The sequence below is a fragment of the Mus caroli genome, unplaced genomic scaffold (assembly GCF_978045245.1).
Source record: "Mus caroli unplaced genomic scaffold, Mus_caroli_1 scaffold_9, whole genome shotgun sequence".
Taxonomy (NCBI): Eukaryota; Metazoa; Chordata; class Mammalia; order Rodentia; family Muridae; genus Mus; species Mus caroli.
The window spans coordinates 125,577,798-125,592,613 of NW_028227264.1; the positions used below are offsets into that span (position 1 = coordinate 125,577,798).

Here is a 14,816-nt window from a genome sequence, read left to right on the forward strand (position 1 = left end):
CTGCCTCCATCTCCGGGACCTAGAGATTGACTAATTGTCTCACTTGTACCTCACAGCTAGATCAAGGAGTTTGTGCTCTGGCAAATCCAGATGTGGGAAATGGTCAGAATCAGAGGTCATGGATGACTTGACTCTAAACAAAGTCTGTAATGCTTTATGGGAATCCGAGGAACTTGGTAATCTGTGACTTGTATGTAGAATTGCTGAATTTTCTTTTCTTTTTGAACTTTACTATTATCTCAGCTTGTTTCTTTGTTATCCTGTGTAGGATTTTTTTCTTGTCTGTCTCTCTGTCTGTCTCTCTCTCCCTCCCTGCCCCCCCCCCCCCCCCGTGGAGTTACATTCTCTGATGATTTGGGTCTCTTAAAGATCAAACAGACAATAACCCTAAACTTAAAGGGACTAGACTATGGGCCTTGACTTCAGTGTGAGAGGCTTTCGAGCGCTGTTTAGAGCCTGCGTCTCTGGAGTTCTCTCCTTACTGTTGTGGAGACAGCAGCACCTGGTCTTTGCAGTCTCAGGAAGTCGACCTTCTTCTAACTGTAGTGGGCACAGAGCACACAGATTCCCTAGAAGTCTGTCTCCTCCAGGAGAAAAGTGCAGGCACAGATTGCAAGGGGCCCTGGTTATCCCTGTGATGGTGGATCAGTGAGCCAGTTGGATTACTACATCAGTTTGAAAATAGAATTTGATTTTTTTTGGTCAAGGTAAGAAGTAGCAGATATTTCTGAAGGAATGCATACGGTGAGAACTGCCGGCGGGTTAACTGCCAGAATATCACTGCTGCTTTGTGCTCTGTAAAGAACCCGGGGATCGACTGGGACCGACCCAGACTTGCTATGTGAGGTGCCTCAGAAGGGGACCGACCCAGACTTGCTATGTGAGGTGCCTCAGAAGTAGTTGGACTGGTTATGCAAAAAGCCCCAGTTTCCCAACTTTAGATTATATTTGAAAGAGAGAAATTACTTTGTGAGTGGATGGTGTAATGTGTGAACCGTGTTGAACAGAGGTGTTGACACCTATTGTGTGCCCCAGTATTTCTGGCTTCGTGACATTCTAACACAGCGGCGTGAACACGAATTCCTGCCTCAAAGGAGTTTGCAATATGGAAGAGGGTGGTGGTGAGCGTGTTATAGTAAGATGCACTGTAGAATGTGGGATCCCATAAAAGTGGTCTACCTAACTTCTGAGATGGAGAGACGTGTCTGAGTTACTCGTGAGATACACACATACATGGGGACTGTTTTCTGACTAAGGATCAGATCCCGTGGCTATTCCGTAGGGTATAAAGAGAAACCCATGTTACAGTTGTTCCCAGCTTTTTAACTTAACATGGTTTCTCCTGCTATGCGATGGTCTAAAAAGTCCATGCTACCACCCAACATCTGTCTGAAACAGATGCAGAGACCCACAGCCAAACATTGGACGGAGCTTGGGGACTCTTGTGGAAGAATTGGGGGAAGGCCTGAGGTCCCTGAAGTGGATAGGAGTACCACAGGAAGATAAACAGAGTTAGCTAACCTGGATCCTTGGGGATCTCAGAGTCTGAATCAACAACCAGAGACCAAACATGGCTGGATGGAGGCCTCCCTCCCTGCACCTGTGTAGCAAATGTTCAGGATGGTCTGATGTGGGCTCCCCAGCAACTGGAGCAGGGGCTGACCCTAGAGCTCTTGCCTATCTGTGGATCCTCTTTCCCTAACTCATCTGCCTCGTCGGGCCTCAGGCGAGATGATGTACCTAGTACTTCAGTAACTTGATGTGACAGGATTGGGGGGGGTGGATATCCAGTGGGGACCTCCACCCTCTCAGAGGAGGAAGGAAAGGGGAGAAGGGGGGACGGAGCATGGGAAGGGGCACCCAGCAATAGGGAATAGGGATGTCAAGTGAATAAACATTAATGGGGGGGAAAGGTCCATGCTACCGAAACTTATGTGACAGTTGAGCTGGCTTGCAAGTTCAGTTCGCTCCTGTTTTCTACTAAGATTGTCCAGTAGAACTCATCAGTATAGTGCTAAATAGTAGTAGTACTGGTACCTCTAGTACCTATGACCATTTGTGAGAATTTGGCTGGGCATTTCCCCATTTGAAATGCAACAGAAAAATGGTGGAAATGTTCTGTCTCACTTGATGCTGTCAGGTACATTGGCTATTGCTCTCTTGACATATAGATATTATAATCAAGGAAGCCTTTTGTTTTGTTTTGTTTTTTGTTGTTGTTGTTGTTGTGAGACATAGTCTTCTTATATAGCTGGACTGACCCAGAACATCTGCCACTGCATCCTGAGTGGTGACATTAGAAGTGTGTGCCTTCGTGCTCAGTGACAGATACTGTGTGTGTGTGTGTGTGTGTGTATTTACATACTCATAAAGAGCTATATGTAGCCAGTGTGTGTGTGTGTGTGTGTGTGTATTTACATACTCATAAAGAGCTGTATGTAGCCAGTGACTACCATTGTGGTCTATTTTGATCTGTTGTCCAGACTGGTAATGTCAAGTATCTCTTAATCGACTGTCCTTAGGGACTGTGTTAGGTGGTAGCTCTTTTGGGATAACTATGTAATACTTTCTCTGGTACTGAAGCCTCTGCCAACTTAGTAACTGGTTGTAAAAACAGGGCCTCCTTCTAGCCAGGAGCTAAAGCAGCCACAAAGTTGTAAGGATAGGGAGCTGATTGGCCCTGCTGTGTGAGAGTACCTTCTGATTGGCACTGCTGTGTGAGAGTACCTTCTAAAAGAAGAATCAGACTAGCAGTCAGGAGACACAGGGCTGGCCAGGCGGTTCTGGAGGTAGAGATGCCTGCATGCAGTGCAAGCCTGCCCAGCTGACCAGGATTGCCCAGAGCCTTTGCAAACACAGAAATGGGAGGGAAACACTTAACTCCACAAACTACTCTTCCGATCTCCACGTGTGCAGCTCTGTCCCACTAATAGTAATAACTACACTAAGTTTAAATACATGAGTGTACATATATGTGTTTTAAATACTCATTGTATTATATATATAATATTCCGTAATATTATATGTATAATATGTAATATATACAATACCCATAATATATTATAATATATATTATGGAATGTGGAATAAGGGAGTGTAGGCTGGTGTTCCCATTCTGTGCTAGATGTTTCATTTACTATCTAATAAAACAGGAAGACATAGAAAAATAATCTGAAAGAAAAAAAAAAGAACCATGCGTTGTGTTTAAAAGCATGGCAACTCTATATGCTGATTATCCTGTCAGATTGGTGTAAGGGCATTCTTCATATGCTCTAGGATGACCTCAGAGCATACATGGCCATGGGCTGCTGACTGTCATTGAGAAATACGGTTTGGACCAACTAGTTTCTGCAGAACAGGTCAGGAGGAGGCGCTCTCTTCTCCCTTTGGATTATACTGCTGACCAGTTGCTGGGACTGTGTTTTAATGATAGGGCTGGGAACGCCATCGACAAAATCCTCCCTGAACAGCTGGAAGCCTTTCAGTCCCTTGAGACTTTGGACCTGAGCAACAATAATATTTCAGACCTGAGAACTGCCTTTCCGCCCTTGCAACTCAAGTATCTGTAAGTATAAATTACCCCCCCCCCCCACCCACCCAGTGAGAATACTGTTATAACTGGGGGCAGGGCTGTGTTTAAGATGCAGGGAACCCGATTTCACTACTGTGGAGCGGAATGTAACTTTCTCACGGATTTGAATAAGTTGAATAGGCTCAATCTTCTTTCTTACAACTTTGTATCACAATTTAAAAACAAATGCTCCAAACTAGGGCATTAGTAACACATTCCACACAAAGTATATATATAATGTAACAACTATTTGTCACCTTCAAAGATCTGTCAGTCTTTGCTGTTAGTATATGTATATTAGTTACTTGCTGCCTGTACTCAGTTCCTGACAAGAAGCCATTTGAGAAGGCTTGTTCTGATTGACAGTTTGAGGGCACAGTTTTATCATGGCAGAGAGGGCATGCTGGGAGAAGTGGCAGGCAGCCCTGTGACATTGTGGTCAGGAAGTCAGGCCAGATTATAGAACCTCAGGTCCCGCCCTCTGTGGTGTACTTCCTCTAGCTAGGCCCTACCTCCTGAAGATTCTACAACCTTCCAAAAGAGTGCCACCTGCTGGACAATAAGTGTCAGACCTCATGAGCCTCCACAGGACATTTTATATTAAAACTACAGGGTGTGAATCTTTTTATCTTTATTTACTATTTTCCTGGTACTGGATATGAACCCAGGGCTTCTTTACCGGGCGAGCACTCTGCCAGCGAGCCATATCCCAGTCCATATGTGTAAGCCTTAATTTGTTCACGGGGAACTCAGTATTAACAATGTTAAGGGTGCACTTATGGTCACTGGAGAGTCTCTGCCGTGGGGAGGTGGAAAGCACTTTAACTTCCCAAGGAAACCTGAGCAAGCCTCTGCTGACCTTCAAACTCTCTACAGGTATATCAATAACAACCGAGTTTCGTCCATGGAACCAGGGTATTTTGACAATTTGGCGAGCACCCTCCTGGTGCTGAAGCTGAACAGGAACCGCATCTCAGCCATCCCGCCCAAGATGTTTAAACTGCCTCAGCTGCAGCACCTGTAAGTGAACATGGCCTCTAGGAGATCACACTCTCACCTCTGAGCCTCTGGGGTCTCGGCCTGATGCCCACAGTGGGACAGGAGAAGTTTAGAGGCAAGCAGGTGACTGTCCTCGCTTTCATGGCGCAAGTGGTGGAATCTCCTGATTGGGAAAAGGCTTGCCAGTTAGTTACCTCAGGCCAGCAGATGCCTGACAGGACATGTTTAGATGGTGGCTGAAGGAGCAGGGTGATCAGTCTGCTGCCCCTTCACAAAGGTGCCATTGTGGACCTGGGGAAACCACAGCGTCTCTCCATAGCTGTGGTTTATGAGAATAATACCCACAACTTCAGGGTGCTTTGATAGCCTAAGTGGCAGTAAAGAACTGTCTCGTTAAGAATGGTAGAATGCTTTGTGAACAAGGCTCCCGCAACGGTACTTTTCAACCTTGGCTGCACATTACAGAGACTTGGGGAGCTTTTTAAAACCCCAGAGCCCGCCCAGGATGCACCCTAGACCAATTATACTAAAACCTCTGGGGGTTGCAATTCGGGCTTCGAGAACTTTTAGAGCTCCCTAGGTGGTTCTAGTGTTTGGCAGACAGAGAAAGCGTTGCAGCCTGCAGGAAGGTACCAAACTGAACGTTAATTGGGAATGACGGTACAGCTTTGCATACACGCGGGGCAGGATTTCTACACCACCCCCCGGCACCCCTCCTGCTTTTCTGGGATGGTTATGATGCTCGTTCTGCATCAACAAAGGCTGAATATAAATTTGTTGACTGGCTATCCTGAGTGGACATCCATTTAGAAATGAAAATCTAGTGTGTTTCCTGTATTATTCCAAAAAAAAAAAAATATCGTGTTTTACATAGGCATTCACTCCCTGTAATAAGTTGGAGGGGGAAAAAATGAAATCCTTGTCAATAAAGTGCCTGGGAAATGGAAAATATTCTGGCAGTTTTAGCACTGACTGGGTTAAATATATTGCAGTGTATGACACGTTTTTCTTACCGTTAGAATTTAATTGTCACATGAATTAACGGCTTAATTGTAATGTCCAACACAGTGAGCTGAACAGAAACAAGATTAAGAACGTGGATGGACTCACATTCCAAGGGCTTGGTGCACTGAAGTCTCTGAAAATGCAAAGAAACGGAGTGACAAAGCTGATGGATGGAGCTTTTTGGGGGCTGAGCAACATGGAAGTCCTGTAAGTGTGGGTTACTGAAGTTCCCACTCAGATACACTGACCCCCAAATACTCAGTGGACACTCGGTAGCTCTCCTTTGAAAAGCCTCATTAAATTCTCATGCTATACAATCATAGTTATAATCATTTAGTTATGTTCCAGGTGAACTGCATACATCTTTTGCTGATCTCCTTATATATCAAAGCCGACTCTCTAGGCGCATTAGGGATTGTCATCAGTCGCTTACAGCCAGCTACGCATGGCTTTGAAGAGAGAGATCATGAACTCTGGATCCCACCCTTGGTTCTCATTGTCCATGCAGGCAGCTGGACCATAACAACCTAACCGAGATCACCAAAGGCTGGCTCTATGGCTTGTTGATGCTGCGGGAACTTCATCTGAGCCAGAACGCCATCAACAGGATCAGCCCGGATGCCTGGGAGTTCTGCCAGAAACTCAGTGAGCTGTAAGTTGCCTTTTATTCTCCTCAGGTTCGAGAGCAGGGATCCTGCTGGAGTATGAGTTTCTTACCACTAACCTGTGAAAATTTGGCAACAAAGTTGCCAAGGCGACAGCCGCTTTCCTGTGTGCCCCTGATGCTGTATTTTTGGCTGTGATGCGTTGGAGCCAATGCCTCTCTTTGCAGTTCTTTGTTGAGTTGACAGAAGTGGTCATTGTTTCATGGACTATTTATTTAATTTTAATTACTGGGATTAGAAGTAATGTTTACCTGGATACTGTAAGTCAGAATGTTAAAACAGGATTATTGTAGTTACACTTATTACCTCTCTTTTAGAAACCAGATTATTATGTTGAATGGAAAGATAAAAGCTTTGTTGTTGTTGTTGTTGTTTTTTGCAGAGACCTGACTTTCAATCACTTATCAAGGCTAGACGATTCCAGCTTCCTTGGCCTAAGCCTACTAAATGCCCTCCACATTGGGAATAACAAAGTCAGCTACATTGCTGACTGTGCCTTCCGGGGGCTTACCAGTTTAAAGACTTTGTAAGTTACACATTTTGCTCTTGGTACACGAGCCTAATTGGTTCCTAAATGTGCCCACTTTTCTCCCAGCAGATTTCCTTTGTTGTTGAGGAAATGTGTACAGCCTCAAAAGTGGGTTCTTAATCTTTCCCAGAGCAGTCTGATTAGAATAGATCTATTTCATCCATGTGTGTTTCTTAAAGGGATTTTAAAAGGACCCTGATCAGCCTGCCTGGTGATTGCAGTGTTCCTCTTTCATGGCATCGCTAGGAAGTTCAGAACTGCTGAAGAAAAAAAAAGAAAAATTTAAGTCCACTAATTTTTGTCTTTATAAAACGCAGATTAAAAACAAGACGGAGCAGAAAGGACTATAGACAGGGCCTTACGGGAGCCCAGTGTTTATTCTTCTGGTTCCCACCCTTTGATTTCTGTCCTAAGGAAGAAAAGTATTGCATTAACTGACCTGAAAAATCTCTCCAACGTTAATTTAATGTGGGCTTCGGGATTTTGCACTCAGAAACCTGTGCTCTGTTCCATCTGAACCGCTACAGAGTGGAAGGACATGCTATATGCTTTGGCTCCTGTCTGTCTTTGTGATGGGAACTTGTTTTTCTTTTTTCTTTTCTCCTTCTTTCTTCTTTCTTTTCTTTCTTTCTTTCTTTCTTTCTTTCTTTCTTTCTTTCTTTCTTTCTTTCTTTCTTTCTTTCTTTCTTCCTTTCTTTCTTTTTTTTTGAGACAGGGTTTCTCTGTGTAGCCCTGGCGGTCCTGGAACTCACTCTGTAGACCAGGCTGGGCTCAAACTCAGAAATCCATCTGCCTCTGCCTCCCAAGTGCTGGGATTAAAGGCATGTGCTACCACTTACTGGAAGGAACTTGGTTTTAAATTTTAATGTATATTTCAAGTTGTTTGAGATGTGAGCGTTTAGTCATCTTCGTAGAAGACTTAACAGGGCCAGGGTTACTGTCTTGATTTGGGGGAAGTTTTTAAAGTGTTGAGTGCAGGGTTCAGGATGTGAAAGGCACCTTGGGGAACTGAGTGTCTTCTTCTGAAGTGGGTGAAGGTGGGGGATTAGGAGGACTTCGTTACAAATAGCACACCACCTGGGTAGCAGCTAAGGTTTCTGAAAAGTGACTCTAAAGAGAATACCGTGTTTTCTGTAGGGATCTGAGAAACAATGAAATCTCATGGACCATCGAAGATATGAGTGGGGCATTCTCTGGGCTCGACAGATTGAGGCAACTGTGAGTATGATTCGCCTCCTCTATGACTTAAAATTGCTGTCTTCATTGAAGTCAGACCCATCAGGTGACATCATAGGCTTGCATGCTTGGTCCTTCTCCTAAGCAAGTGGTATGGTTCATGACGTGTGTGCATATAATTACCTTTTCTTCCGTCTTTGGATGAAAGGAAGAAAATTCAATCCTGGAATTTGTCTAACTACTCATTTTGTTACCTAGATAGGAACTTGCAAATTATGTTGGCTGTTACTCATTAGGGACCGTCACTGTGTAGAAATGACTGTTTTTAAGGGATGCAAACTTTTGTTTTGCAATGAAATGGCCTTGTAGACTGTTCTGTTTTCAGTTGATGATGAAGGGCATTTACGGAGAAAGTGGGGGAGCAAGCTGCACTGGGCGGGAGTGAGCAGTGTGACCCCCAGAGAGACTTCCGTAGCACCTGTGTGAGCACTTGCTGATGACTCTTCTATTGCTGGGATAAAATCTGACCAAAAGCAACTTAAGAGTTTATTTTAACTTATGGTCTAGACAGCTAGCTGTCTACCGTGGTAAGAAAGCCATGGCGTCCGTTGGCAGCAGGAAGCTGAGAGACCACATCTCCGTTGAACACACAGGAAGCAGAGTTGGTGCCAGACAATTAAACTCTCAAAGCCCAGCCCCAGTGACGTACTTCCTCCAGCGAGTCTTCATAGCCTAAGCTTTCCGTGGCAGTTCTGCCAGCTAGGGACCACATGTCCAAATACATGAGCTCATGGGGTCATTTCGTATTCAAACTGCTACACGGAGGAGTCTGTTGAGTGCTTTGAAACCCATGTTAGATAATGTTACCGAATGGCTCTCTAAAGTTAACTACAATGTGATTATACCTCTTGCCACGCCTGCAGAATTCTCCAGGGAAACCGGATTCGATCTATTACCAAAAAGGCCTTCGCTGGTTTGGACACATTGGAACACCTGTGAGTATTTGGAATTTAGTTCTCCTAAGGGTGGTCCAGGAGGGGTTTCTGTTTATAAAACAGTTGTGACAATATCCTCCCCATGTTGGAAAAGCTATTTACACATCTACCTGTCATCTGTCATCTTGCTTTCTGTCTACCATCAGTAGCTTATCTCTAGCTTTCTTAGAATATAGTCTGGAGACACACACACACACACACACACACTATTTAGTTAGTACTTAACAAGAATTCTGTTCAGTAACTGTTGCTATTGTTTTAAAAAGTTAACTAGAATCCCTGAAGATTCATGGGTTCTGTTTGTTTCCAAGCCAAGATGACTTAAATTTTAAAGAACAAGAAGAAATCCTTGGGAGTGCCACGGTGGGGATTTGAGGGCAGATGGTGGTATCTTGAGAAACTCTGTTGTTGTAATTGCTTGATGTAAAACATACAGCTGAGATTTCTCTGTTTCTTTCTCCTGGTCTGCACTCATCAGTTGAGGACTGCCAGGAAAATAGGCTTTCTCTGGCTTCACAAAGACCCTATATCCCTTTATCCCTTTTCCCCTCTATCCCGTATCTCTTTAGCCCTTGACCACTCCGGTTATGGTCCTGAGTCCATGTGGGTCTCAGGAACCTTTGGCACACATTTTTTAAAAATGAGATTTCTGGGTGGAAGGTTCTCAGCTACTTAAAGAAGACATTTAATATTGTGAAAGCTGGCCCAACGAACTGTTACTTTCCTATTTGGATAGCCAGATCACAATGTAGGTTAGACTGTGCTTGCTTTATTGAGGAATGCTGTAGCCAGCAGTTTCCCTGTGTGTTAACTTGGACACATGCTATCATTTAAGTGGACATTTGGGTTGTACCTCACCGGGACTGTGAATTTGGGTGTGATCTGTCTGTTGGCAACCTTGTGGGCATTTCCCGACACTGTACCAGTCGTTCAGAGAGAGAGAGAGACACGGACTGCCAGCCCCACCTAGGACAGCACAGCAGTTAGAAATGGCAGAATGAGTCTGCAAAACTGAGCGCCACAGCATCAGGCCAGGATGGCTGTTATTGAAAAGGATTGTTTTCAAAGGAAAACTAGCCAAAGGGTTTGTCAACTGGCCCGTTCCGTTTCTGGGAAAGTGGAATTAGTGGATCAGCAGAGTATTAACCTCTGCTTCAATTTTCTTTAACCTTCCCTGACTCTCCCAGACTCTTTCCCTATCCAAGTCTGGCACTTTTGGTCTTTGTTTTCTATTTCTACATGTCTCATTCAAAATCTCCTTTGTGTTCTGTGAGCCCTGTGTGTTTGTGTGTGTGTGTGTGTGTGTGTGCGCGCGCGCGCACGTGCACACGAGGGATGGGGGAGGGAGGAATGTAACCATTGTGGCTTCAAACTGCTACAAAGTACCAGTTAAAAATAAAGCCAACACAAAATGTCCTCCCATTTTATAGATGTCCTGCCTGAAACATTACTTGGTTTAATAAATACATTGTTGCCTTTGCAGCGGTGAGCTCTGTGGGACAGAATCAGGCTGGAATAGAAAATAATGGACTTCACAACCTCCTTCCCCCTTCATGCCAAGCTGCATAGTGAAGCCATCTTTAGCTGGGTTGCTTTGGGGATATGTGCGATAATGTATGCTAAAATCACTCGGCGCGGCACGTTCTCACAGAAAGTGGGCTACCAGGGTTGTTTCCTAGGTTGTACCCCTAATTAATAGTGAATTTGAATAATGAGAAATGAAGTGAGACAGCAGGCAGATCAGCCTGAGAGCCCTGAGGAGTGGGCATCCTGGGCGGGTGACACAAATAACTTCCCTGACCAGACTCTGGGTGCCTTGGTTGGAGCTTTGTGAGGGGCTCCTCTGCGCTTGTCCCGTTGACACATTTCAGCATGAAGTGTTTGGTTGGTGAACAGGCTGGGTCGTAGGGTGTGGCCCAGGCTTTAAGGACACACACCCTGGCCATAGTTCATCAATGGGTTTGATTTTCTGTCTTCCAGGGACCTGAGTGGCAACGCCATCATGTCTCTACAGAGCAATGCGTTTTCCCAAATGAAGAAACTTCAGCAGCTGTAAGTTTTCCCTTTTTCTGCCCCAAGGGGGACGTCACGTGACGCAACATCTACAAGAAAGCGTCTAGCACATTCTTGACATTATTAATGGTTATACTGGGAAACAAGGGGAGCGGGCCAGGCCATTTAGTCCCTTGGTTGCAACTGGAATTTCTTTTTCTGTTTTGAATTTGTAGCTTAAATTCGTGAGACCATATATAGTATGGTTCCTAAATATAGTTCTCGTTTTTTCCATTAGCTAGGAATTTCTGATGTATCGGTGCTTATTCCTCCATAGGACAATAAGAACAGCAAAGACCAGGGGCCCTGCTAGCTCTGTTTCTTACGTTTACCGTAGACTATAGAATATTTACAACATCACATGTTCGGTTTCCTGATTCCCACCCCCCCCACCCCCGCTTGCCTCATATTTACGCAGGTTTGATTTATGTTTAGAAATCTGCATTTTGTGCAAAACAAAATGAATGTAATTCTTCTCCTCAGGCATTTAAATACGTCGAGCCTTTTGTGTGACTGCCAGCTGAGATGGCTCCCACAGTGGGTGGCGGAGAACAACTTTCAGAGCTTCGTAAATGCCAGTTGTGCCCACCCTCAGCTGCTGAAAGGGAGGAGCATTTTCACTGTCAGCCCAGATGGCTTTGTGTGCGGTAAGGAAAGCGCCATCCTTGGTTTTTATTAATTCTCTTTCATTTCCCGCTCCTTTGTCCAAATGATGGTTTCGAAGAGATCTGTGTCCTCTGAATAAGCTTTTCTTTTTCTGCTGAGGTAGACGAAGTGGATCCGTAGTCTGCCGCTTGTTAAAGTTTTACAGATGTTGGTAGAGTTTTGTTATTTGTTTTAGCATCCGCGTGGTTTGCTGGCAGGAATGAAATGGGAGCTTGAGAGAGCTGAGAGTCGGCCTGGCTCCCCTTCACTGCACTTCCCCCACACCATCCTGCACCCAGGCAATGGAGACCCTTCCTGGGTTTTGGTACCGCTTCTGAAAATGTCATAGTATGCACCTTTGTCTGTCATGATACTACATTGAGGCTTGCTCTCTTAATTCTAGAGACTGTTGGGAAAACGGTAGTTCCTAGTAGTCGCTTTCAAACATGGTCCCTGGACCTGGGAACTGCATTTGTCTGTGTTAGTGGCAGTCATACCTGGGGGCTTCTGTGTGCTCTACCGCTGAGCCACACCACCAGCTCCCTACCTGTCACTGTTTTCTTTGTTTCTAAATATTTGAGGTGTGTGTGTGGGGGGGGGGGGATCTCAGTGAGAAGTCTTGAACTCTCTCTACAGTCCAGCCTTCTACGTAGGTGGGGTCATAACTCTGAGCTACCTACCAGTCCAGGGAACTTGAAAACTTCTTAACTGCCATTTCCCCCCTTTTAAAAATCAGTATGCTGTCTTTTAAAAGTTATAAATCCATAAATTCATATAATTATAAATTCATAAAAATCATGAATTCATACACATATATGTGTAGTTATCCTTTTGCAGCCCTTCCCCCACCCCCCAGACCCCAGACCCCTTCTTCCAGAACCGGGTTCCAAGTTTCCTTTCTTTGGTGGCCTGCTGTGTTTAACCAGAGTTATCTGTGTGAGCATGGATGAGTGAAATATTTACTTGTGTGAAAGGACAATGCATGGTAGCCTGTGATTCCCCATCCCTCAGTAACCATTAACTGCCTATAGCTCTCAAGGAGGAGTAGGGCTAGCGATGAGCCCCTCCAGCAGCCAAGATAGAAATATTGATGACCCAGCCTTGTATTTTGGGGCAGTTTGCTTTCTGCTCTTTATCCCTGGGGTTTTTTGAGAGGCCTGTAGGAAAAAAATAAATAAGTAGCTAAAGAATTAGGGCGGCTGAGATATTAACTGCTGGTGGGTAAAGCGTTAGGAATGGCAAGTTTGAATTTGTTGTAAATAACTTAAAGATCCATTGTCTTAGCAATCACGAGTCTCAGAATTTGAAATCTCCCAGAGTTCCTGTATATAGTTAGGAACAGACCATGGTTAAAAAAATACAGTTTTCATCTCTGACTCAGCTTTCTGTCAGCTCTTCACTCTTTACAAAAATAAATGTGTGTATAAAACACAAAATCTAAATTTGCTTAAATTTAAGCTCATGTGAGAAAATACTACAGACCCCCATTTTATACTGACATTTAAGTGTGACTAACACTGCTTTGCATATATATATATATATATATATATATATATATATATATATATATGTGTGTGTGTGTGTGTGTGTGTGTGTATAATATTGTATACACACAAATGTATATATTTATATAAATATATAACTTGTGCATATAATCATGTACTATATATAGCCTATATCACATATTAATATATTGCATATCATCATATTAAATATATTAATATATGTATTTTAGGTTGCAGGATTTAATGGTGTCAGCAAGTTTTGGAAATAAAACCTCTGATATAGGCTTTTGGATGCAAGTAAGCTTTGGGCAATCATCCACAAGGGCCTATGTTATTCCTTCTTATATCTTTACCCCACAATCTCCCAGTTCTCTGCGGGCTGTGAGACAAACCCATCCACATTGCCCATAGTGCTTGTCCTTTTCTTTCCTTCTCCATTGTGACCAGAACAACGATGTATGGGATGGAAACCCACAGAGAGAAACCGTTCTATATAACAGGCATGGGCATAGTGTAGAAGGCCGGCAGCTAAGCCATGGTCATAGCAGCACCCTGCTTCAGCTCGTGGCCCCGAAAACTTGTGATTTCTGATTAGCTGTTATCCAGAAGTCAGTGTTGGGAGGTCTGGTAGTTTCCTTTGGGTTTGTGTAGACCATCTCTGAGAAACTGAAGTTCAAAAAAAGGTAACTCTTCCAAAAAGTAACAGGGAACTAAAAATAACTGTGTAGAAGCAGAGTCGCCCAGCTCTAATTACAATGTAGCCCTGACAGGCAGTGCAGCCTGATTGATGGACTGACCTGCTTCAGGCCTTAGCAGAGCTTTTCCATTTGTTCTATTTATTGTTGGCTTTTTTGTTTGCTTGCTTTCTTTTTGTTCTTTGCTGTCTTTTCTTAATCTGTTTAGGCATGTGTGTGCCTGTTTGTTTGTACATCATGTCTATGCAGGTGACTATAGGGCCAGAAGTGGAATTAGAACCCCAGGAGCTGGAGTTACAGACAATGAGAGGGCGCTGGGAACCAAACCCAGGTCCTCTGCAGGCACAGCCAGTTACCATCTTGATGATATGGGTTAGGATCATTTGCCATTGCTCTTTGCTTGCATATGTTTTACTTTGTTTTTGACGGCAAGCCTGGGCAAAAGGTTGCAGTAGTTGAGAATAACATTCAAAGACCATCTGTGAGCCTAGAGGTGTTTAATCTGCTTTTCTGTCTGCCTTAAAAAAAATATTCTTGCTGGGTAGTAGTTGCACACACCTTTAATCCCAGCACTCTAGAGGCCAAACCCGAACCAAAACAAAAATGTATGTGTATGCATTGTGTATATATATGTACACACACACACACACACACACATATATATATATATATATATATATATATATATATATACACACACATATATGTGTGTGTGTACATGTGTGTAATCTGTATATGTAACATAAACATATGTGCTAGAATGTATACTACATATATAAATGTACATGTATGTATATGTATGTGTATATATATAAAATGTATATGTGTGTGTATATATATTATATATATATAAAACATATACTGTAACATACATAACCAAACATAAGAATAAATACACACACATATAAATGTAAATATAAATTCATGTATGTATATATGTATTCTTATGTTTAATGGTAATTAATATGGTAATTATATG

At 43.5% G+C, this 14,816-nt stretch overlaps 1 protein-coding gene across 1 annotated transcript in view; it reads left to right on the plus strand.

Moving 5' to 3' along the window:
- The window catches only part of Lrig3 (leucine rich repeats and immunoglobulin like domains 3), a 49,512-nt gene that overhangs the window by 25,719 nt on the left and 8,977 nt on the right, over positions 1 to 14,816 (plus strand). Inside the window, exons 4-12 of the mRNA XM_021174025.2 lie at positions 3,434 to 3,565; positions 4,448 to 4,591; positions 5,639 to 5,782; positions 6,084 to 6,227; positions 6,623 to 6,766; positions 7,907 to 7,987; positions 8,869 to 8,940; positions 10,921 to 10,992; positions 11,476 to 11,639. Coding sequence (XP_021029684.2) covers positions 3,434 to 3,565; positions 4,448 to 4,591; positions 5,639 to 5,782; positions 6,084 to 6,227; positions 6,623 to 6,766; positions 7,907 to 7,987; positions 8,869 to 8,940; positions 10,921 to 10,992; positions 11,476 to 11,639 — 1,097 coding nt within the window. The remainder of the gene's footprint in view (positions 1 to 3,433; positions 3,566 to 4,447; positions 4,592 to 5,638; positions 5,783 to 6,083; positions 6,228 to 6,622; positions 6,767 to 7,906; positions 7,988 to 8,868; positions 8,941 to 10,920; positions 10,993 to 11,475; positions 11,640 to 14,816) is intronic.